This window comes from Callithrix jacchus, chromosome 17 (genome assembly GCF_049354715.1).
Source record: "Callithrix jacchus isolate 240 chromosome 17, calJac240_pri, whole genome shotgun sequence".
Classification (NCBI taxonomy): Eukaryota; Metazoa; Chordata; class Mammalia; order Primates; family Cebidae; genus Callithrix; species Callithrix jacchus.
In genome coordinates this window covers 79,173,906-79,194,129 of record NC_133518.1, presented here as the reverse complement: position 1 = coordinate 79,194,129, position 20,224 = coordinate 79,173,906, and the positions used below count along the sequence as shown (strand labels likewise).

Here is a 20,224-nt window from a genome sequence, read left to right as displayed (position 1 = left end):
TCTTGTTGATCTAATATTGACAGTGGGGTGTTAAAGTCTCCCACTATTATTGTGTGGGAGTCTAAGTCTCTTTGTATGTCTCTGAGAACTTGCTTTATGAATTTGGGTGCTTCCGTATTGGGTGCATATATATCTAGGATAGTTAGCTCTTCTTGTTGCGTTGATCCCTTTACCATTATGTAATGGCTTTCTTTGTCTCTTTTGATCTTTGTTAGTTTAAAGTCTGTTTTACTGGAGACTAGGATTGCAACCCCTGCTATGTTTGCTTTCCATTTGCTTGGTAAATCTTCCTCCATCCCTTTATTTTGAGCCTATGTGTGTCTTTGCATGTGAGATGGTTCTCCTAAATACAGCACACAGATGGGTCTTGCCTCTTTATCCAATTTGCCAGTCTGTGTCTTTTAATTGGGGCATTTAGCCCATTTATGTTTAGGGTTAATATTGTTTTGTGTGAATTTATCCTGTCATTATGATGCCAGCTAGTTATTTTGCCCATTTGTTGATGCAGTTTCTTCATAGTGTTGATGGTCTTTATAATTTGGTACTTTTTTGCAGTGGCTGGTACTGGTTGTTCCTTTCCATATTTAGTGCTTCCTTCAGGAGCTCTTGTAAGACAGACCTGGTGGTGACAGAATCTCTCAGCATTTGCTTGTGTGAAAATCATTTTATTTCTCCTTTGCTTATGAAGCTTTGTTTGGCTGGATATGCAATTCTGGGCCGAAAGTTCTTTTCTTTAAGAATGTTAAATATTGGCCCCCACTCTCTTCTGGCTTGTAGGGTTTCTGCCAAGAGATCCACTGTTACTCTGATGGGCTTCCCTTTGTGGGTAACCCAACCTTTCTGTCTGGCTGCCCTTAACATTTTTCCTTTATTTCAACCTTGGTGAATCTGATGATTATGTGCCTTGGGGTTGCCCTTCTCAAGGAGTATCTTTCTGGTATTTTCTGTATTTCCTGAATTTGAATGTTAGCGTCTTGCTAGGTTGGGGAAATTCTCCTGGATAATACTCTGAAGAGTGTTTTCCAACTTGGTTCCATTCTCCCTATCACTTTCAGGTACACCTATCAAAGCTAGGTTTGGTCTTTCAAATCGTCCCACATTTCTTGGAGGCTTTGTTCGTTCCTTTCTTTCTTTCTTCTCTAATCTTTTCTTCATGCTTTATTTCATTAAGTCGATCCTCAATCTCTGACATCCGTTATTCCACTTGATCGATTCGGCAGAATCACTGATACCTGCCGATACTGTGTATGCTTCACAGAGTTCTCCTGCTGTGTTTTTCAGCTCCATCAGGTCATTTATGTTCTTCCCTAAACTGGTTATTCTAGTTAGCATTCCCTCTAACCTTTTATCAAGCTTCTTAGCTTCCTTGCATGGGGTTAGAACATGCTCCTTTAGCTCAGAGGAGTTGCTTCTGTCAATTCGTCAAATTCATTCTCCATCCAGTTTTGTTTCCTTACTGGCAATAAGGTGTGATCTTTTGCAGGAGAAGAGACTTTGTGGTTTTTGTAATTTTCAGCCTTTTTGCACCGTTTTTTCTCATCTTCATGGATTTATCTACCTTTGATCTTTGCTTTTGGTGACCTTTGGATGGGGTTTCTTTGTGGATGTCCTTTTTGTTGATGTTGATGCTGTTTCTTTCTGTTTATCAGTTTTCCTTCTAACAGGCCCCTCTGCTGCAGGTTGGCTGGAGTTTACTGGAGATCCACTCCAGACCGTTTGCCTGGGTATCACCAGCGGAGGCTGCAGAACAGCAAAGATTGCTGCCTGCTCCTTCCTCTGGAAGCTTCATCCCAGAAAGGCACGACCAGCTGCCACCAGAGCTCTCCTGTATGAGGTATCTGTTGATCCCTGCTGGAAGGTGTCTCCCAGTCAGGAGGCATGGGGTCAGGGACCCACTTGAGGAGGCAGTCTATCCCTTAGCAGAGCTTGAGTGCTGTGCTGGGAGATCCTCTGCTCTCTTCAGAGCCAGCAGGCAGGAAGGTTTAAGTCTGCTGAACCTGTGCCCACAGCCACCCCTACCCTCAGGTCCTCTGTCCCAGGGAGATGGGAGTTTTATCTGTACGCCCGTGACTGGGGCTGCTGCCTTTCTTTCAGAGATGCCTGCCCAGAGAGAAGGAATCTAGAGAGGCAGTCTGGCTACAGCAGCTTTGCTGAGCTGCAGTGGGCTCCATCCAGTTCGAACTTCCTGGAGGCTTCATTTACACTGTGAGGGGAAAACCACCTACTCAAGCCTCAGTAATGGTGGATGCCTCTCCCCCAACCAAGCTCAAGTGTCCCAGGTCGACTTCTGATTGCTGTGCTGGCAGCAAGAATTCCAAGCTAGTGTCTTAGCTCGCTGGGCTCTGTGGGGGTGGGATTGCTGAGCTAGAGCACTTGGCTCCCTGGCCTCAGCCCCCTTTCCAGGGGAGTGAACAGTTCTGTCTCGCTATCAATCCAGGTGCCACTGACATATGAAAAAAAAACTTCTGCAGCTAACCTGGTGTCTGTCCAAAGGGCCACCCAGTTTTGTGCTTGAGGCCCAGGACCCTGGTTGTGTAGACACTCTAGGGAATCTCCTGGTCTGCGGGTTACAGAGACCATGGGAAAAGTGTAGCATGTGGGCTGGGCTGCACGCACCATTCCTCAGGGTACAGTCCCTTGTGGCTTCCCTTGGCTAGGAGAGGGAGTTACCCAACCCCTTGTGCTTCCCGGGTGAGGTGGTGCCCCACCCTCCTTCAGCTCACTGTCTGTGGCCTACGCTCACTGTCTATCCAGTCCCCAGTGAGATGAGCCAGGTACCTCAGCTGGAAATGCAGAAGTCACCTACCTTCTGCGTTGATCTTGCTGGGAGCTGCTGACCAGAGCTGTTCCTATTTGGCCATCTTGCCAGCCACTGATCAAGTTAATTTTTTTATATGGTGTGATGTGGGGTCTAATTTTATTTTTTTATATGTAGATATCCAGTTGTCTCCGCATCATTTGTAGAGAAGACTATTTTCCCCCTATTGAATTGTCTTGGAACCCTTGTTAAAAACCAGTTGACATGCATGTAAAGGTTTGTCTGGGCTCTTAATTCTATCCCATTGGTCTGTATATCTCTCTTATGGCCAATGCCACATTTGTTGGATTACTGTTGCTTTGTAGTAAATTTTAAAATTAGGAAGTTGGAGTCTTCCAACCTTGTTCTTCTTTTGTAATGTTGTTTTGGCTACTCTTGGTTCTGGGCATTTCCATACGAATTTTAGGATCTGCTTATCAATTTGTGCCGAAGTAGACAACCGTAATGTTGATAGAGAATGCTTTGAATCTGTAGATCAGTTTTGAGTATGTTGCCATCTTCACAATGTTCGGTCTTCTAGTTTATAAACAATGCAAGTTTTTTTTAAATTTATGTAGACTTTCTTTAATTTTTTAATGTTTTTACAGTGTTTTGTACTTTTCAATAGGTATTATATTTTTGCTGCCTTTATTCCTAAATATGCCATTTATTTTCATGCTATTATAAATGAAATTATTTTCTTAATTTCAACTCCAGATTGTTCATTGTTAGTGTATAGAAATACAATTGATTTTTGGTGGGGCGCAGTGGCTCACGCCTGCAATCCTGGCACTTTGGGAGGATGAGGTGGGCAGATCACGAGGTCAAGAGATCGAGACCATCCTGGCCAACATGGTGAAACCCCATCTCTACTAAAAACACAAAAATTAGCCGGGCATGGTGGCATGTGCCTGTGGTCCCAGCTACTCAGGAGGCTGAAGTGGAAGAATTCCTTGAACCCAGGAGGTGGAGGTTGCAGTGAGCCAGGATTGTGCTACTGCGTTCCAGCCTGGCGACAGAGTAAGACTCCATCTCAAAAAAAAACAAAACAAAACAAAAAAAGCAATTGATTTTTGTATATTGATCTCGTATCCTGCAGCCTTGCTGAGCTTGTTTATTAGTCCTAAAAGTTTCTTTAAAGGGTTCCTCAGGATTTTCTATGTATAAGATTGTCTTCTGCAAATAGAGATAGTTTTGCTTCTTTTTGGGTGCTAGTTTTCTTACGTACTTTTCTAGATAGAACCTCCATTATAATAATGAATACAAAAAGAGTGGACATCTCTCTTCGTTCATGATCTTAGGGGAAGTTAGTTCACTCTTTTGCCATGAAGTATGTCAGCAATAGGTTTTTCATAGCGATCTTTTATCAGTTGAGAAAGTTCCCTTCTGTTCCTAACTTGCTGAGTGTTTTTAGTACATTTTGTGAAGTGCTTCTTTTGTTTCTTTTGTGACTGTTGAGAAGATCATGTCATTTCTGTTCTTCTAATGCTATTGCATCTAACGTTGATTGATTTTCAGATGTTAAACTAATTTTGAATTCCTAGCATAAATCCCACTTGGTAATGGTCTATAATGCTTTTCACATATTGCTGATTTGGTTTGCTACTATCTTGTTAAGGGTTTTGGCATGTATATTCTTAAGCCCCTATAGTGGGCTTTTGTTTTTATTGTTGTTGTTGTTTGTAATGATTTTTTCTGGTTCGGGTATCAGGGTGGTACTCCTCTCAGAGAAGTTCAGAAGTGTTCCCTTTTCTTAGTTTTGTGGAAGACTTTGCGTAGAATTGGTATTACTTCTTCCTTAAATGTTTGGGAGAATTCACCAGTAAAGCCGTCTGACTCTGGAGTATTTAGGTTTTTGTTGTTGTTTTGTTTTTTTGTAGGATGATTTTTAGCCATAAATTTATTTTCTCTAATGGATAATGTGCTACCCAGGTTATCTGTTTCTTCCTGAGTGAGCCTCACCCTGATTTGTTCTCTCTGTCACTTCGTCCTATTAACTCTAGCTGCCTTGGTCTTTCAGGACTTTTTGCTCTGTCTCCTCAACTGAAGGAGTCCACTGGGGTCCACCTCTGTTGTCCCCCCTGCACATAGGCCTGGAAGCTCTCTCAAGTCTCTAATCTAGGACAGTAGGAGAGGTCTCATCGTTTTTGTGTCCCATCTCTTAGGTATCTCTGTCCTTCATTATCTTATGTCTAGTATCTTAAGAACCATCGCTTCATACGTTTGTATGCTAGTTTTTTGTTTCAGGCAGCTGGGTATACCCTTCCTTGTTAAGCCAGGGAAAATGGAAAGATTTTATACCTGTAAAATACTTACTTTTTATGGCAAAACAAAGACATTTTCGGATCTACAAGGATCCAGAAAATAAACTGCCATTTAAAATATTACTTATGATAAACATCCTCCAGTTATTTGAACTAAAAAACAAAGACATATCAGAGTAGATTGAAATAGAAGCCTACTTCAATCTCACCAAGTATCTAAATTCTATGAAAACAGAGAAGGGTTAAATATATCTCACAGTGCTGGGAACACGGAAAAAGCTATTGTTAATGGAAACGAAATGTTGTGCAATTACTAGATGACTAAACTAAGACAAAGTTCACTCCAAAAAAGACGACAACCAGTGTCTCCTGTAAACTTAGATATGAAACTCCTCAGCAAAGTATTAGTAACTCAAACACATCAATGTATAAAGAGAATGAACAGAGCAGGATTTATTCCAGAAGTGTAAGGCTTGTTCAACGTTAAAACATCAGCTAATGTATTTTACCATATGAACAGGTTCAATACTACATGATTGTATGGATTGATACAGAAGAAAGTGGTTGACAAAACCAGCACCTATTCATGATAAAAAATTATCACACTAGAATTAGAGAGGGAATCTTCTCAACCTGATAGGGGCAGCTATAACAATCTACAGCGAGCATAGTACTTAATAATGAACCACTCAATCCTTTCTTCCTAAGATCGGGTACAAGGCAAGAGTGTCTACTCACACTAAGCTCATTTAACATCCGAGAGGAAGTTCTAGCCAGTGCAGTAGGGCGAGGAAAGAAAGAAAAGGAAGAAATAAACCTATCTGCATTTGCAGGTGACACAATTATCTGTGTAGAAAATGTCAAAGAACCTTGAAAAAGATTCCTAGAATTAATAAGTGAGTTCATCAAGGTTTCAGGATACAAGATCAATAAACAAAACTCATCAAAATGTATACATGAAGTATGTGCAAGTTTTTATATATCAGTGATACCTCAGTAGAAAATCAGATGCGTTTCTGTATACTAACATGTGCTAACGATGAATAGATTCCAGAAGAAACAAGGGTCTGACACGGCCATGGGGAAGCAGAAGAAAGCGGGACAGTTTGCGAGCATGGAGCGAATGCTCAGTCTCAGATCAAAGGCTCAAAGAGAAGGGCAGGTTAAAACCTAAGACGGAGGAGAAGGACGGTCATAGAGTGCCAGACAAGTTCCTCAGCACCGTGCCTGCTTGTTTTCCAGTACAGTACACAGCTGGGCCCACCCTGCCGCATCCTGTGGATACAAACTTTATCAACTTTTCCATCAAAGCCATGCTGGACTTAGTGCAGGCAGTGATGGGCGGTCCATATGCCAAGTGTATCCCTTGTGTGACTGATTGTATAATGGTTGAAACGGAGAAATTGTGGCAGAAGTGTCGGGTGGCTCCCAGGATCATCAGGGATCCGAGATGTGAACAGTTACCCTGCACACACGCAGGAGCCCTCGCAGATGACCGCCTCAAACAGGAACGCAGCATTAAGTGTCACATTGTGGCCACGTTGACCAGAGACCCTAAAAGAGGGATCCATAAGATTCCTAGAGTTCCTATCATGTACATTTCTAACCATAGATACAAATGGAAGTGATGCCAGAGGACTGTGGAGCCCCTTGGTTCTAATTTTCACAGACAAGGCTCCTCTGCCTTTCTGAGACCAGCTTTCTCTAGCTGCCCGTTCATTAAGCAATACCACAGGACAGCAGCCTTTTCAAGAATGGTGCTGGAGCAATTAGATGCACGGTGGCAAAACCAAACAACAGTAAAACCCTCTACCCACACCTCGTATTTTATACAAAAATTAACCCCAAATTAAGTTAATTTAAATGTAAGTTAAATAAACGTAAACTATAAAACCTTTAGAAAAAAATACAGGAGAAAGGCCTCAGGACAAGTGTTTTGGCAAAGAGTTTGTTGTTCTTGCCACCACAAGCAGAATTGCCGAGAGTTAAAACCAGTGATTGGAATTCATCAAAATTAACTTTTTTTTTCTCTGCAGAAGACTCAGTAAAATGGATAAAAAGGCAAGCTACAGACTGGGGCAAAATATTTTCAAAACCATCTACCTGAGAAAGGTGTTGTATCTAGAATGTTTAAAGAACTTTGAAATATCAAGAATAAAGAAAAAACATCCAGTTAACAAGGGGCAAAGTCATGAATATGTGATAAGACGTTCACTAGCATTTGCCATTAGGGAAATGTGAATTTAGACTACAATGAGATACCATCACCTGCCTATCACAACAGCTAAAAAAAAAAAAAAAAAAAATGGGCCGGGCACGGTGCTCAAGCCTGTAATTCCAGCACTTTGGGAGGCCGGGGCAGGTGGATCACGAGGTCGAGAGATCGAGACCATCCTGGTCAGCATAGTGAAACCCTGTCTCTACTAAAAATACAAAAAAATTAGCTGGGCATGGTGGCGCGTGCCTGTAATCCCAGCTACTTGGGAGGCTGAGGCAGGAGAATTGCCTGAACCCAGGAGGCGGAGGTTGTGGTGAGCCGAGATCGCGCCATTGCACTCCAGCCTGGGTAACAAGAGCGAAACTCCGTCTCAAAAAAAAATGATAACACTAAGTGCTAGGGGAGATGCTGAGAAACTGGATCTTTTGGACATTGATGCTGACTTTACAAAATGGTAAAACACCATAGCCGCCTTGGAAAACAGTTTGGCAGTTTCTTAAAAAACTAAATATGAGTCTCGCATACAACCCAGCCCTTGTACTCTTGGGCATTTATCCCGGAGGAATGAAAGCTAATGTTCACACGAAAACTTGTATGGATGTTCACAGTAATTGTATTTGGAATAGCTCCAAATTGGGAACAACTCAAATTTTCTTTGTGGTGAGTTAAACTATGGTACATCTACGTCATGGACTACTACTCAATAGATGAACTACTGATATGCAAAAAACTTGAATGGATTTTAAAGAAATTATGCTGAGTGACAAAAACCATGTATAGTGTGATTCCATTTATGTAACATACTTAAAATGACAAAATGGCAAATCAGTTTGTGGTCACCAGGGGTTAGGGCTGAAGGAGAGTGACAGTTGACTCTTACTATAATGCGATCTTTGTGATGGAATTCTTATTTTTCTTTTTTTGAGATGGAGTTTTGCTCTTGTTACCCAGGCTGGAGTGCAATGGCATGATCTCAGCTCACCGCAACCTCCGCCTTCTGGGTTCAAGCAATTCTCCTGCCTCAGCCTCCCAAGTAGCTGGGATTACAGGGGCGTGCCACCATGCCCAGCTAACTTTTGTATTTTTAGTAGAGACGGGGTTTCACCTTGTTGACCAGGATGGTCTTGATCTCTTGACTTCGTGATCCACCCGCCTTGGCCTCCCAGAGTGCTGGGATTATAGGCGTGAGCCACCACCTTGTGATGGAATTCTTACCTTGGTGGTGGTGGTTGTCATCAAATCTTCACACGTGATTAAGTTGCACAGAGATAAATACAATGAGTACACACACCCACACATATAAAATTAGTAAAATCAGAATATGGTTGATGGTTAATTTCCTGGTTGTGATATTGTACCATAGATATTATACAAGATATTTCCATTGGGGAAACTGGGTTAAGAATATATGGAATCTCTCTGTACTGGTTCTTAGAACTGCATGTGAATCTACAAATATCTCAAAATAAAAGGTTAATTCACATGCAAAAGAATAAAATTGGACCTCTGCTTACACCATATATAAAAATTAACACAAAATGCATCAAAGACCTCAATGTAAAAAGCTAAAGCTATAAAGCTCTTAGAAGAAACATGGGCATGACTGGGTGCGGTGGCTCTTGCCTGTACGCTCAGCACTTTGGGAAAGACAAGGCAGGATAACAGCTGGAGCCCAAGAGTTCTTGAACTCTAGCCTTGGCAACATGATGAGACCATCTCTACACAAAATTTACAAATTAGCCAGCTGTGGCAGTGCACCCCTGTGGTCTCAACTACTCAGGAGGCTGAGGTGGGAGGATTGCTTGAAGTCAGGAGGTTGAGGCTGCAGTAAGCTGTGTGCACCACTGCACTCCAGCCTGGGTGACAGAGAGAGATGCTTTCTCCCAAAAAACAAAAACAAAAATAAATAATGAGAACGTTCTTAGCTATATGTTACTGAAATGATACATATACCCAAGTAAAAAAAAAAGTTGTTAAGAGTTTTTCAAAGTTAAAAACATTTTTTACTTTGAAGCACAATATCAAGAAAGTGAAAAGACAACTTGCAGAAAGGAAAAAAAAAAGTTTTTATTTATAATATAATTATAAGGGACTTGAATTTAAATTATGTAAAGAACTCTTAGAACTCAACCATATAAAAACAAATGGCCTGTTTTTTAAATGGGCTAAGGGTCTGCACAGACAGTTCTCCAAAGATATGCCAATGATCAATCAGCACCTGAAAAGATACTCTCCATCATTAGCCATCAGGGAAGTACATCTGAAAACCACAAGGAGTGACTACTCCAGACCTGCAAAGATAACTACAACTAAAAAGACAGATAATCGGGGCGCGGTGGCTCAAGCCTGTAATCCCAGCACTTTGGGAGGCCAAGGCGGGTGGATCATGAGGTCAAGAGATCGAGACCATCCTGGTCAACATGGTGAAACCCCGTCTCTACTAAAAATACAAAAATTAGCTGGGCACGGTGGCGCGTGCCTGTAATCCCAGCTACTCAGGAGGCTGAGGCAGGAGAATTGCCTGAACCCAGGAGGCGGAGGTTGTGGTGAGCCGAGATCGCACCATTGCACTCCAGCCTGGATAACAAGAGTGAAACTCCGTCTCAAAAAAAAAAAACAGATAATAACAAATATCAGTGAAAATGGACTTTTCATACCTTCCTGGTACAGGTGGCGGCTTTGGAAAAGGTTCTGGCAGTTCTTCAAAAGGTTAAATACAGAGTTACCATGAAGCAAGTCAGTGGGTACAAAGTTACAATTCAGTAGAGGAATGTGGGGCTAGGGTTTCGCCACATTATAGTAAATATAATGTATATTTCAAAATAGCTGGAAGAGAGGATTCTGAATGTTCTCACCACAAGTAAAAGATATGTGTATGGATATGTTATCTACCCTAATTTGAATATTACACATTGTATATGTGTATTGAAACCTCACAGTGTACCCCATAAAATGTATAATTATGTATCAATAAAAATAAAATTATAGAAAAACGTTTTAAAAGAAGAAAGGACTATATAGGACCTTCTGATTTTGTGCTGTTAGCTTTGTTTGAGCAGCTGTATACACTTTGAAAAAGATACATTTAAAAAGTGTCATGGCTGTTATCCCCAGCGCTGTGGGAGGCTGAAGATAGGGGGTTCCTTGAACCCAAGAGTTCAAAATTAGCCTGGGCAACATAGGGAGGCCACATCTCTACCCTGCCCCTCCCCCCCCAAAAAAAAACAATTAGCTGGGCATGATGATGCTGTGTACCTTTGCACCCAGCTACTTGTAGGAGGCTGAGGCAGGAGGATCACTTGAGCCCAGGAGGTTGAGGCTACAGTGAGCTGTGATCACACCACTGCACTCCAGCCTGGGCAGCAGAGTGAAACCCTGTCTCAAAACAGCAACAAAAAAAGTAAAAAAGTATTTTGCAGACTACTCAGGCTGACACCCCATTATTAAGCCAAGTTTTATTGTGCTTTTTGAGTAATAGTGATACCATCTTCAACAGAATTTAAATAGGCATATTTGTTAATTTTCAGCTTTCTAATGAAGATCCTGAGATTTTTGATGTCTCATCCAAGTGTCTGTCTATACTGGTTCAGCTGTATGGAGGGGAAAACCCAGACAGCCTCTCTCCTGAAAATGTGGAAATTTTTGCTCATTTACTGACATCCAAGGAAGACCCAAAGGAGCAGAAGCTTCTGTTAAGGATTCTCAGGAGAATGGTGAGTTCACACAGAAACTGGGGACACTGTGGGTGACGTCGCTGGCTGCCACATGGACAGTAAGTAGCCATTTCTTGGACCTAATTTCAGATTTCCAGAAAATTTGCAAGAGTGGTAAGAACTCCCTGTTACCTTTCTCCTTAATCGCCCGCTGTTGACATTTGTCATATCCTGTTGATCTGCATCTCTGAATCATTTGGGAATATGTTAGGGACACGGTGCTTCACGCCCCTTAACATCTAAGTATGTATTTCCTAAAGTAAAATTGATATTCTGGTACTTAACCAGTCAAAATCAGGAAATTTAACACTGATAAAATTCCCTTACCAGTCCTCTGTCCATATTCTAGTTGGGTCAGCTGTCCCAGTAACTTTCATAGGTGTTTTTCTGGGATGGGATACAGTGGAGATTATGTGTTTGGTAGACACACGTTAGTCTTTCAGTCTTTCTTCGTCTTTGATGATATTTTTGAAGCTTATAGGGCAGGTATTTTGTAGCATCTCCCTGAGTTTGGGTCTGTGTGGTGTTTCTTCACGATTTGATTCATGAGTAATCTAGAAGTAAACTGGTCCTTCTCAGTCCATCTCATCCAGAGGCTCCTGGTGGCTGTTTGCCCCTTATTGGTGGTTTTAATTTTGATCGCTTGGTTTAATCTACGTATAGTTGGTTACTGTTGTTTGGTAGTTGTTGCAAAATGGATATTTTCTCATCCCCAACGTTTCTAACTCCCAGCATTCTACTGTAAGGAAAAACTTTCCCTTCTGCTTCGCTTACTTTATTTAAAAATGTATGTGTAGCTGTTGTCTATTTGAAAGTGCTTTTGAAAACCTATTCCGTTTCTGCAGCAAACCTTTCTCCGCTGATTTTGAAGGCCTCTCTTTACAGTCGCCAGTGTTTAAGTTAGAACAGGGTGGAGGTTCCATTCACCTGTCGTCTTCTGGTTTGTCAGTCTGTTTTGACTTCTAGATCCTGACACCTTGAAGTGTCCTTTGGCCCGTGGAGGCTGAGAGCCGTACTCAGGGTGACTTGCACCGACTTGATAAGTAGACAGTTGCAGCGAGTGACCCTGCTGAACCTGCATGACAGGTGGTGGGTGACAGAGCTGGAAGGGAGAAAAGGAGATTGGCCCCTCACTGCTATACTGTGCTTTTGTATGGGTGTGGCCGCTCCCCCCAGCCCCAAACAAGACTTACTAATCTCAGTGGAGCCATTCCTGTGTGGCAGGATTGTGATGGTCTGGGTCAGTTCCCCAGGTGTGGGGTGCATATTCTGAGGAGAGTAGGTCTTGGAGATGGTGCACCAGCCTGGCACTAGATAACGTGGAGTCACGTTATTTCATCTCCATTTTCTTTTGGTCTTTCTGGTTATTCAAGGCAAAAGCTTCAGTTTGTTGTTGCAGGTTTAATACCTCTCTAGCCCTTCAAAACTCCCCTTTTAGACAGAGCAGGCCTCTCAGGTGCTCATGTTTTACAGTGGAGCTGTTTCTTTAACAATTACTTTATTTAAAGAAAAAGGTGAGTCAATCTGAAGACAAGTACTAGAGAATATAATAATGCAAGTGATCTGTAGGTATGTCCAATCTGTGAATTTGGTAGAGAATGTCAAAAACTTGGAAAATATTGGTCTGATATCTGATATGGTTAAATTTTATAGCGATCTACAGTCTCTTTGAAACTCAGGACCAGATTTTTGTTTTAATTTAGAATTTTCAGTTTTGGCATGGTACTTATACTGTATATTATACGATGCCTGTAGGAGACCCCCAGGCAATGCCATCATAAGCACAGTGATATTTCTGCGGAAAAATGTATGAATATTTATGCCAAGCAGGGGTAACGAAAGACCAAACATGGGCTCATGTGAGTTCAGGTCAGGTTTTTCTACCAAATGGGTTTTTGAGCAAAACTTACAAAAAAAAGTTTTTATTTTCAGAGTTTTCTAGATTTTAGAATTGCAGATATTATGGACTTGTCTTTGGAAATAAGTTATATTATTTACTAAAACACTGATCAAATTAATCATACAGATTAATTAATTAGACCCCCACTTGGTTGAAATAAACAGATTCCACCATCTTTTAGTTTGCTTTACTATTTAAAATGACTTCTAGCCAGGTACGGTGGCTCACGTCTGTAATCCCAGCACTTCGGGAGGCTGAAGCAGGCATATCACTTGAGGTCAGGAGTTCGAAATCAGCCTCGCCAAAATGGCGAAACCCCGTCTCTACTAAAACATACAAAATTTAGCCAGGTATCGTGGAGCATGCCTGTAATCCCATCTACTCGGGAGGCTGAGGCGGGAGAATTGCTTGAACCTGGGAGGTGGAAGTCGCAGTCAGCTGAGATCACACCACATCACTCCAGCCTGGCTGAGAGAGACTCCGTCTCAAAATAATAATAATAATACAATTTAAAAAATAAAATGACTTCTGTATAATTTCTGACCTACCACATAGGGCCAGGCAGATTTTGTGTGTGGAAGAAAAGTTGAATCCCAGTGATTTTTACCTTTCTACGTGAAAACAAAAGTTGGTCCTGGTGCTGCTCTTCTATTTTCTTTTTATTGTGGTAAAATGTATATAACATAAAATTTGTCACTTGAGTTATTTTTAAGTCAGTGGTTCAGTGGCATCCAGCACATTCACATTGTTGTGTGGCCATCACTGCTGTCCGTCTCCACAGCCCTTCCATCTTCCCAGACTGAAGCTCTGTGCCCGTTAAACCGTCACTTCCCAGTCCTCCTCCTCCCAGCGCCTGATAACTGCCACTCCACTTCCCATCTCCATGACTGTGACTACTCTGGGTCCCTTGTACGAGTGGAATTATACAGAATTTGTCCGTTGTGTTTGGCTTCTTTCACTTAGTAGAGCGACTTCAAGGTTAATCCATGATGTAGCATGTGCCAGAATTTCTTCCCTTTTTAAAGGCTGACTAATAATCCATCATGTGTGTATGCCACATTTTAAAAATGTATCCTACATTGATGGACGTTTGTGTCATCCCACCTTCTCTGTCCAATTTATTTATTTATTTTTATTTATTTTTTTTGAGACAGAGTTTCGCTCTTGTTACCCAGGCTGGAGTGCAATGGCTCGATCTTGGCTCACTGTAACCTCTGCCTCCTGGGTTCAGGCAATTCTCCTGCCTCAGCCTCCCGAGTAGCTGGGATTACAGGCACGTGCCACCATGCCCAGATGATTTTTTGTATTTTTAGTAGAGACGGGGTTTTACCATGTTGACCAGGATGGTCTCGATCTCTTGACCTTGTGAGCCACCATACCCGGCCCCATTTATTGATCTTTTAAAACATATCTGTTATCAGGATTGGCTCGTAGATTTTTCAGTGGGTGACAATCCACAGCTGCCCCAGATTTGGCTAATGGGAATGGCTTTTGGATGTCTGCTGTCTTTTGACATTCTGCATCTTTTTCGGGGGGATGTGGGGAGTGCTTTCCACCATAATGTGATATTCCAGCCTCATGTTGTATCCCTGATGTGGCCTTGGAATCAGCCATTCCTCCAAGGAACTGTGGAGCCTTTCTGTGTGGTGTTTAGGAAGTACGATGCAAAAACATTCTGGTTTGGGATTACAACAACTGTTTGCTCAGCAACAGCAACAGACGGTCCCGAGAGTTAAAATACATGGTTTTCTTCCCTCCTCTGGAGGGTGTCTGTGAGGTCACTGTACCCCTTTGATGTCTCTCCTTCAGTTGTTCAAGAATGCCCATAATGTTTCCAGGCCTGCCGTGTGTGATAAATGCCTCACAATCTTCGGAAAGCTTTCTGATTTACCCTGGGTCAGTCAGTGTCGGGCCAAGTCACGTAAAACAGACAATTAGAAATTCTAGGGGCCCCGGTCGGCTCAGGTGTGACCTCATCCTGAAGCTCAGTTCTGATTAAATGGAAGAAAGATGGTCTCCGATTTACCACGGTTCAGCTCAGGATTTCTCAACTCTACAGTGGGGCCAAACTGGTGCTCACTTAGCAGAAACTGGTTTTCAAGTACCCATACAACCGTTCTACTTTTCACTTTCAATATGGTCTTCAATAAATTACATGAGATAGTCGATACTGTATTACAAAATAGGGTTTGTATTAGATGATTCTGCTCGATTGTAGGTGGATGTAGGCGTTCTGAGCACTGAAGGTAGGCGGATGTAGGCGTTCTGAGCACTGAAGGTAGGCGGATGTAGGCGTTCTGAGCACTGAACCTGCGCTGTGATGGTTTGTAGGTTAGGCGTACTAAATGCATTTCTGATTTACGTTGTTTTTAACTTCGGATGGATTTATTGGGAAGTAGCCCCATCACTAGTCAGGGAGCATCTGTACAGAGACTAGTACCTTTGGAGAGAAACAGCAGGCGACCCAAAGAGGAATGTGACGCACCCGTCTCGTGCTTCTGGACTGATTTAGTCCTTCCTCTTTGTTCTGCTGTTCTGTTTTCAGTTCTCTGGCAGCCTCTGTTTTGTAGTTGTTGGCTTGCTTTCTGCTCTTGTCTTTACATTACCCTTGTTCCAGGGTAGTAATGTGGTCGGTCTTGTTATCTGCTGTATCTTTGGAGTGTTACGATATCTGCCATGGAAAAGGTGTTCCTCAGATGCTGGGTACTACTGTGCGGAAGTCCCTGTGTTGGGATTTTTGGTGCATTAATCTGCTTCCATCTCTACAGCATCCCTAGAGATCAGTTCCAGTGATTGTTCCCAAATTATTCCCATTTTACAGGTTATAAACTAAGGCTCAAGGAGACACGTAACCTGTAAAACGGAAATAATTTCCAAGGCCACCAACTAGGAAATGGGTAGAGCTGGTATCAAGCCCAGGTCGGATTGCCCCGGCCCGTTTTCCCTCCGAATAGCTGGCCCAGGCTGTTGCTTTGCCAAGGACTGATCTGAATTCCACAGGTATTTGTCCGGCAGAATTTGACTGAATGTTGGTCCAGACAGCACCTGAGAGAGTCATTCTTTTATTCATAGAAACTCAAGTCATAGGTAGAGTTACGACTGTGTGCACAGCACTGCACCGGGCGGGCGCCCTGAAACAGTAAGACCTGATCTTGCTGCTCCCTGCCCTCAGGGATCTCTAGCCAGAGAGACAGGGAAGCAACCAGCTTCATTACAAAGCACAATCCAATCAGTGCCACGGTGCAGGAGCCAAGAAGTTTCCTCGGGAACGATCGTTCAGGGGAGGAAGCTGGCAAGACATGATGTTTAAGCTGAGTGTGGGAAGACTGTGTTGGTATTCTACACGCTGAGCAGGAAGGAGTGCATCCTGAGCAAAGGCTCAGGAATCCATGGAGCCAGATTGGGAAGACGTAAGAAATGGGCCGGGGAACGGCAGAGCTTTACTAGACGTGAGCTTTAGGAGCATTTGCAGTCTGGACATTTTGATGAAATTGAGGAATTCTGGTCTTTGAGACAAAAGGCTGCTGGCAGCATCTTTATTGGATTGTTTTCCTCACAGTGGAACCAAACTTTACCATAGTAGCTGTCACAGAATAGGTGTGTAGGAAGTATTTACTGAGCTGAATAAGGAATGTTCATAAAATACAGCGATTTTGTTATTAGCAGTTCATTTCTGCTCTTTAGTCCCTGTTGGGAGCCCGTGTTAGCACTTGGCAGACACACATAGGTCAGACTGAGAAGGACCGTAAAAGACGTGTGGTTGCCCCAGAGTCTGAAGCTCGGTCTTCTCCACGGTAGCCCTGTCACGTTTCTGAGGACTGCATGAGATTGGATATGCACGTGGATGGAGGACAGGAACTTCGCTGATATGAGGAGTACAAGCAGAAATTCCCGTGACTCCAGGGAGACCCAACTCTCAGGCTGAGCTCACTGGAGCAGAAGAATCAGATTCCATAGAGAAAGAGAGACAATCTAGATTTATTACCTGGCGCCAGTAATTGGATTAAGGAAGCCCGAAAATGCATTTCCTTGACCATAAGGAGGAGGAAAAGACAAGTTCCTGAGGACCACCTAGTCAGAGGACATTGATTAAGTACACACTCCCACCAGGAGCATGTCTAAAGAGAAGAGCATTCTAAGCTGGTGAATCATCTCCTATAAAGCCCTGGTGGAAGAGTGGCCTCCTGTACCCGAAACTGAGCCAGCCCCGATGGATTCAGAGAGGGCAAGCCCGAGATAGGTTTGGCCCCATAATTTACAGGTACTGAGCATGTCAGTGACTGGTAAACAGTGGTTGTTAGAGAATCACCTTGGGGAATAATGTGGCAGATTTCTCCCTGTGCATCACAGAAATGGCCCTGGATTCTTGACATTTTTTTTTAAAGTTCCAATCTTGTGACAGTCATTTTCCAAAACTGTATTTTTCACTAACAAAGCAATAGGATGTTTAATTTCTGCTAATGGAGGTGGGATGTGTTTTGCCTCTAGGGTGCTCTTTCTTACTTAGTCTGTATTTAGAACATCCAGAAAATGTTGAAGAAACCTAACGATTTAATTATCTGCTGTAATTTAACAGGAAGTTGGGAGGTTTTATAATTACACTTTCTGCTTTAGCTTAAAAAATGTGATGGAAATCCTTCAAGTGTCTCCCAAGTTTACCTTTCCCTTAAACTGGATATCAATGGGAGTTGTCCCAGGGCAGTGATTGTAGATTAGCTGCTTGTGTCTTAATTAAAGCTGGCTTACTCCAGCGCTCAGAATATTGACTACACATGAACCACCACAAATGTGTTCTGTGCCTGAAATTGGCTTAAGTATATGCTATGCACTACGCTCTGAAAGCAGAAAAACAGTCGATAGAGTGCTTTCTGTCACCTTCTCACCCGTCTACCTGGTGCAGCAGAGGTTGAAGGAGTGTGATTTGCAGTAATTCTCTGAAGATGATTAGTAGTGAGGATTGTTACAAATGCCTGTTGCGTGAAGAATCTTGACCCTGTGGCCTTTAGAAAGTCTTGCTGTGCTCGCCATCATTTTCCTTCTGAATTCCCATGTAGGTCACCAGTCCTCATTCCAATGAGAACAGGCATGTCGTGTTGCTGAAAATGAGTGTAATGTAGCATTTGTTCCTGTATAGAGTCATTACCTTTTTTAAGATACCAGATGAGGAAACTAGGAATTCTGCAGCCATCCTTTTATTTTTACTTTTTAAAAAAATTATACTTTAAGTTGTGTGATAGATGTGTAGAATGTGCAGGTTGGTTACACAGGTATACATGAGCCATGGTGGTTTGCTGCATCCATCACCCCGTCGTCTACATTAGGTATTTCTCCTAATGCTATCCCTCCCCTAGCTCCCCATGCCCTGACAGGCCCTGGTGTGTGATATTCCTCTCCCTGTGTCCATGTGTTCTCATTGTTCAACACCCACTTATGAGCGAGAACATGCAGTGTTTGGTTTTCTGTTCTTGTGTCAGTTTGCTGAGAGTGTCAGTTTCCAGCTTCACGTTCCTGCAAAGGACACCAACTCATCGTTTTGTATGGCCGCATAGTATTCCATGGTGTATATGTGCCACATTTTCTTTAGTCTATCATTGATGGGCATTTGGGTTGGTTCCAAGTCTTTGCTTTTGTGAACAGTGCTGCAATAAACATATGCATACATGTGTCTTTATAGTAGAATGAGGTAATCCTTTGGGTATATGCCCAGTAATGAGATTGCTGGGTCAAATGGCATTTCTATTTCTAGATCCTTGAGGAATCGCCACACTGTCTTCCACGATGGTTGAACTAATTTACACTCCCACCAACAGTGTAAAAGTGTTCCTATTTCTCCACATCCTCTCCAGCATCTCTTATCTCCAGATTTTTTAATGATCACCATTCTAACTGGCATGAGGTGGTATCTCAGTGTGGTTTTGATTTGCATTTCTCTAGTGACCAGTGATGATCAGCTTTTTTATGTTTTTTGGCTGCATAAATGTCTCCTTTTGAGAAGTGTCAGTTCCTATCTTTTGCCCACTTTTTAATGGGGTTGTTGTTTTCTTGTAAATCTGTTTAAGTTCTTTGTAGATTCTGGATATTAGCCCTTTGTCAGATGGATAGATGGCAAAAACTTTCTCCCATCCCACAGAGTGTCTGCTCACTCTCATGACAGTTTCTTTTGCTGTGCAGAAGCCCTTTAGTTTAATTAGATCCCATGTGTCTATTTTGGCATTTCTCGCCATTGCTTTTGGTGTTGTAGTCATGAAATCCCTGCCCATGCCTATGTCCTGAATGGCATTGCCTAGGTTTTCTTCTAGGGTTTTTAGGGTTTTAGGTCTTGTGTTTAAATCTTTAATCCATCTTGAGTTAATTTTTGTGTAAGGTATAAGGAAGGGATCCAGTTTCAGCTTTCTGCATGTGGCTAGCCAGTTTTCCCAACACCATTTATTGAATAGGGACTTCCTTCCCCATTACTTGTTTTTGTCAGGTTTGACAAAGACCAGATGGTGGTAGATGTTTGGCATTATTTCTGAGGCCTCTGTTCTGTTCCATTGGTCTGTACCTCTGTTTTCGTACCAGTACCATGCTGTTTTGATTACTGTAGTCTTGTAGTATAGTTTGAAGTCAGGTAGCGTGATGTCTCCAGCTTTGTTTTTTTGTTTGTTTGTTTTGCTTAGGATTGTCCTGGCTATGTGGGCGGCTGCTGCTTTTTTTTTTTTGTTGTTGTTGTTGTTCCATATGAAATTTAAGGTGTTTTTTTTCCAATTCTGTGAAGAAAGTCAATGGTAGCTTGATGGGGATAGCATTGAATCTATAAATTGCTTTGGACAGTATGGCCATTTTCACAATATTGATTCCTCCTAATCATGAGCTTGGGATGTTTTTCCATTTGTTTGTGTCCTCTCTTATTTCCTTGAGCAGTGGTTTGTAGTTCTCCTTAAAGAGGTCCTTCATATCCCTTGTTAATTGTATTCCAGGGATTTTATTTTCTATGTAGCAATTATGAATGGGAGTTCACTCATGATTTGGCTCTGTTTGTCTATTATTGGTGTATAGGAATGCTTGTGATTTTTGGATATTGATTTTGTATACTGAGACTTTGCTGAAGTTGCTTATCAGTTTCAGGAGATTTTGGGCTGAGATGATGGTATTTTCTAAATATACAATTATGTCATCTGCAAATAGAGACAATTTGACTTCCTCCTTTCCTAATTGAGTACCCTTTATTTCTTTCTCTTGCCTAATTTCCCTGGCCAGAACTTTTAATACTATGTTGAATAGGAGTTGTAAGAGAGGGCATCCTTATCTTGTGCCAGTTTTCAATGGAAATGATTCTAGTTTTTGCCTGTT

The 20,224-nt window shown here is 42.2% G+C and overlaps 1 protein-coding gene across 18 annotated transcripts in view; it reads left to right on the top strand.

Moving 5' to 3' along the window:
- ULK4 (unc-51 like kinase 4) overlaps nt 1-20,224 on the top strand; it is a 677,547-nt gene that overhangs the window by 527,015 nt on the left and 130,308 nt on the right. For 15 of the 18 annotated variants that reach the window (XR_013528778.1, XR_013528777.1, XR_013528775.1 and 12 more), the window contains one exon: nt 10,807-10,992. The exons of the other annotated variants lie outside the window; for them this stretch is intronic. Coding sequence is in view for 12 of the 15 variants with exons in the window: in XM_078354734.1 (XP_078210860.1) it covers nt 10,807-10,992 (186 nt within the window). In the remaining 3 variants the exon portion in view is untranslated. The remainder of the gene's footprint in view (nt 1-10,806; nt 10,993-20,224) is intronic. 18 annotated transcript variants of the gene reach the window in all.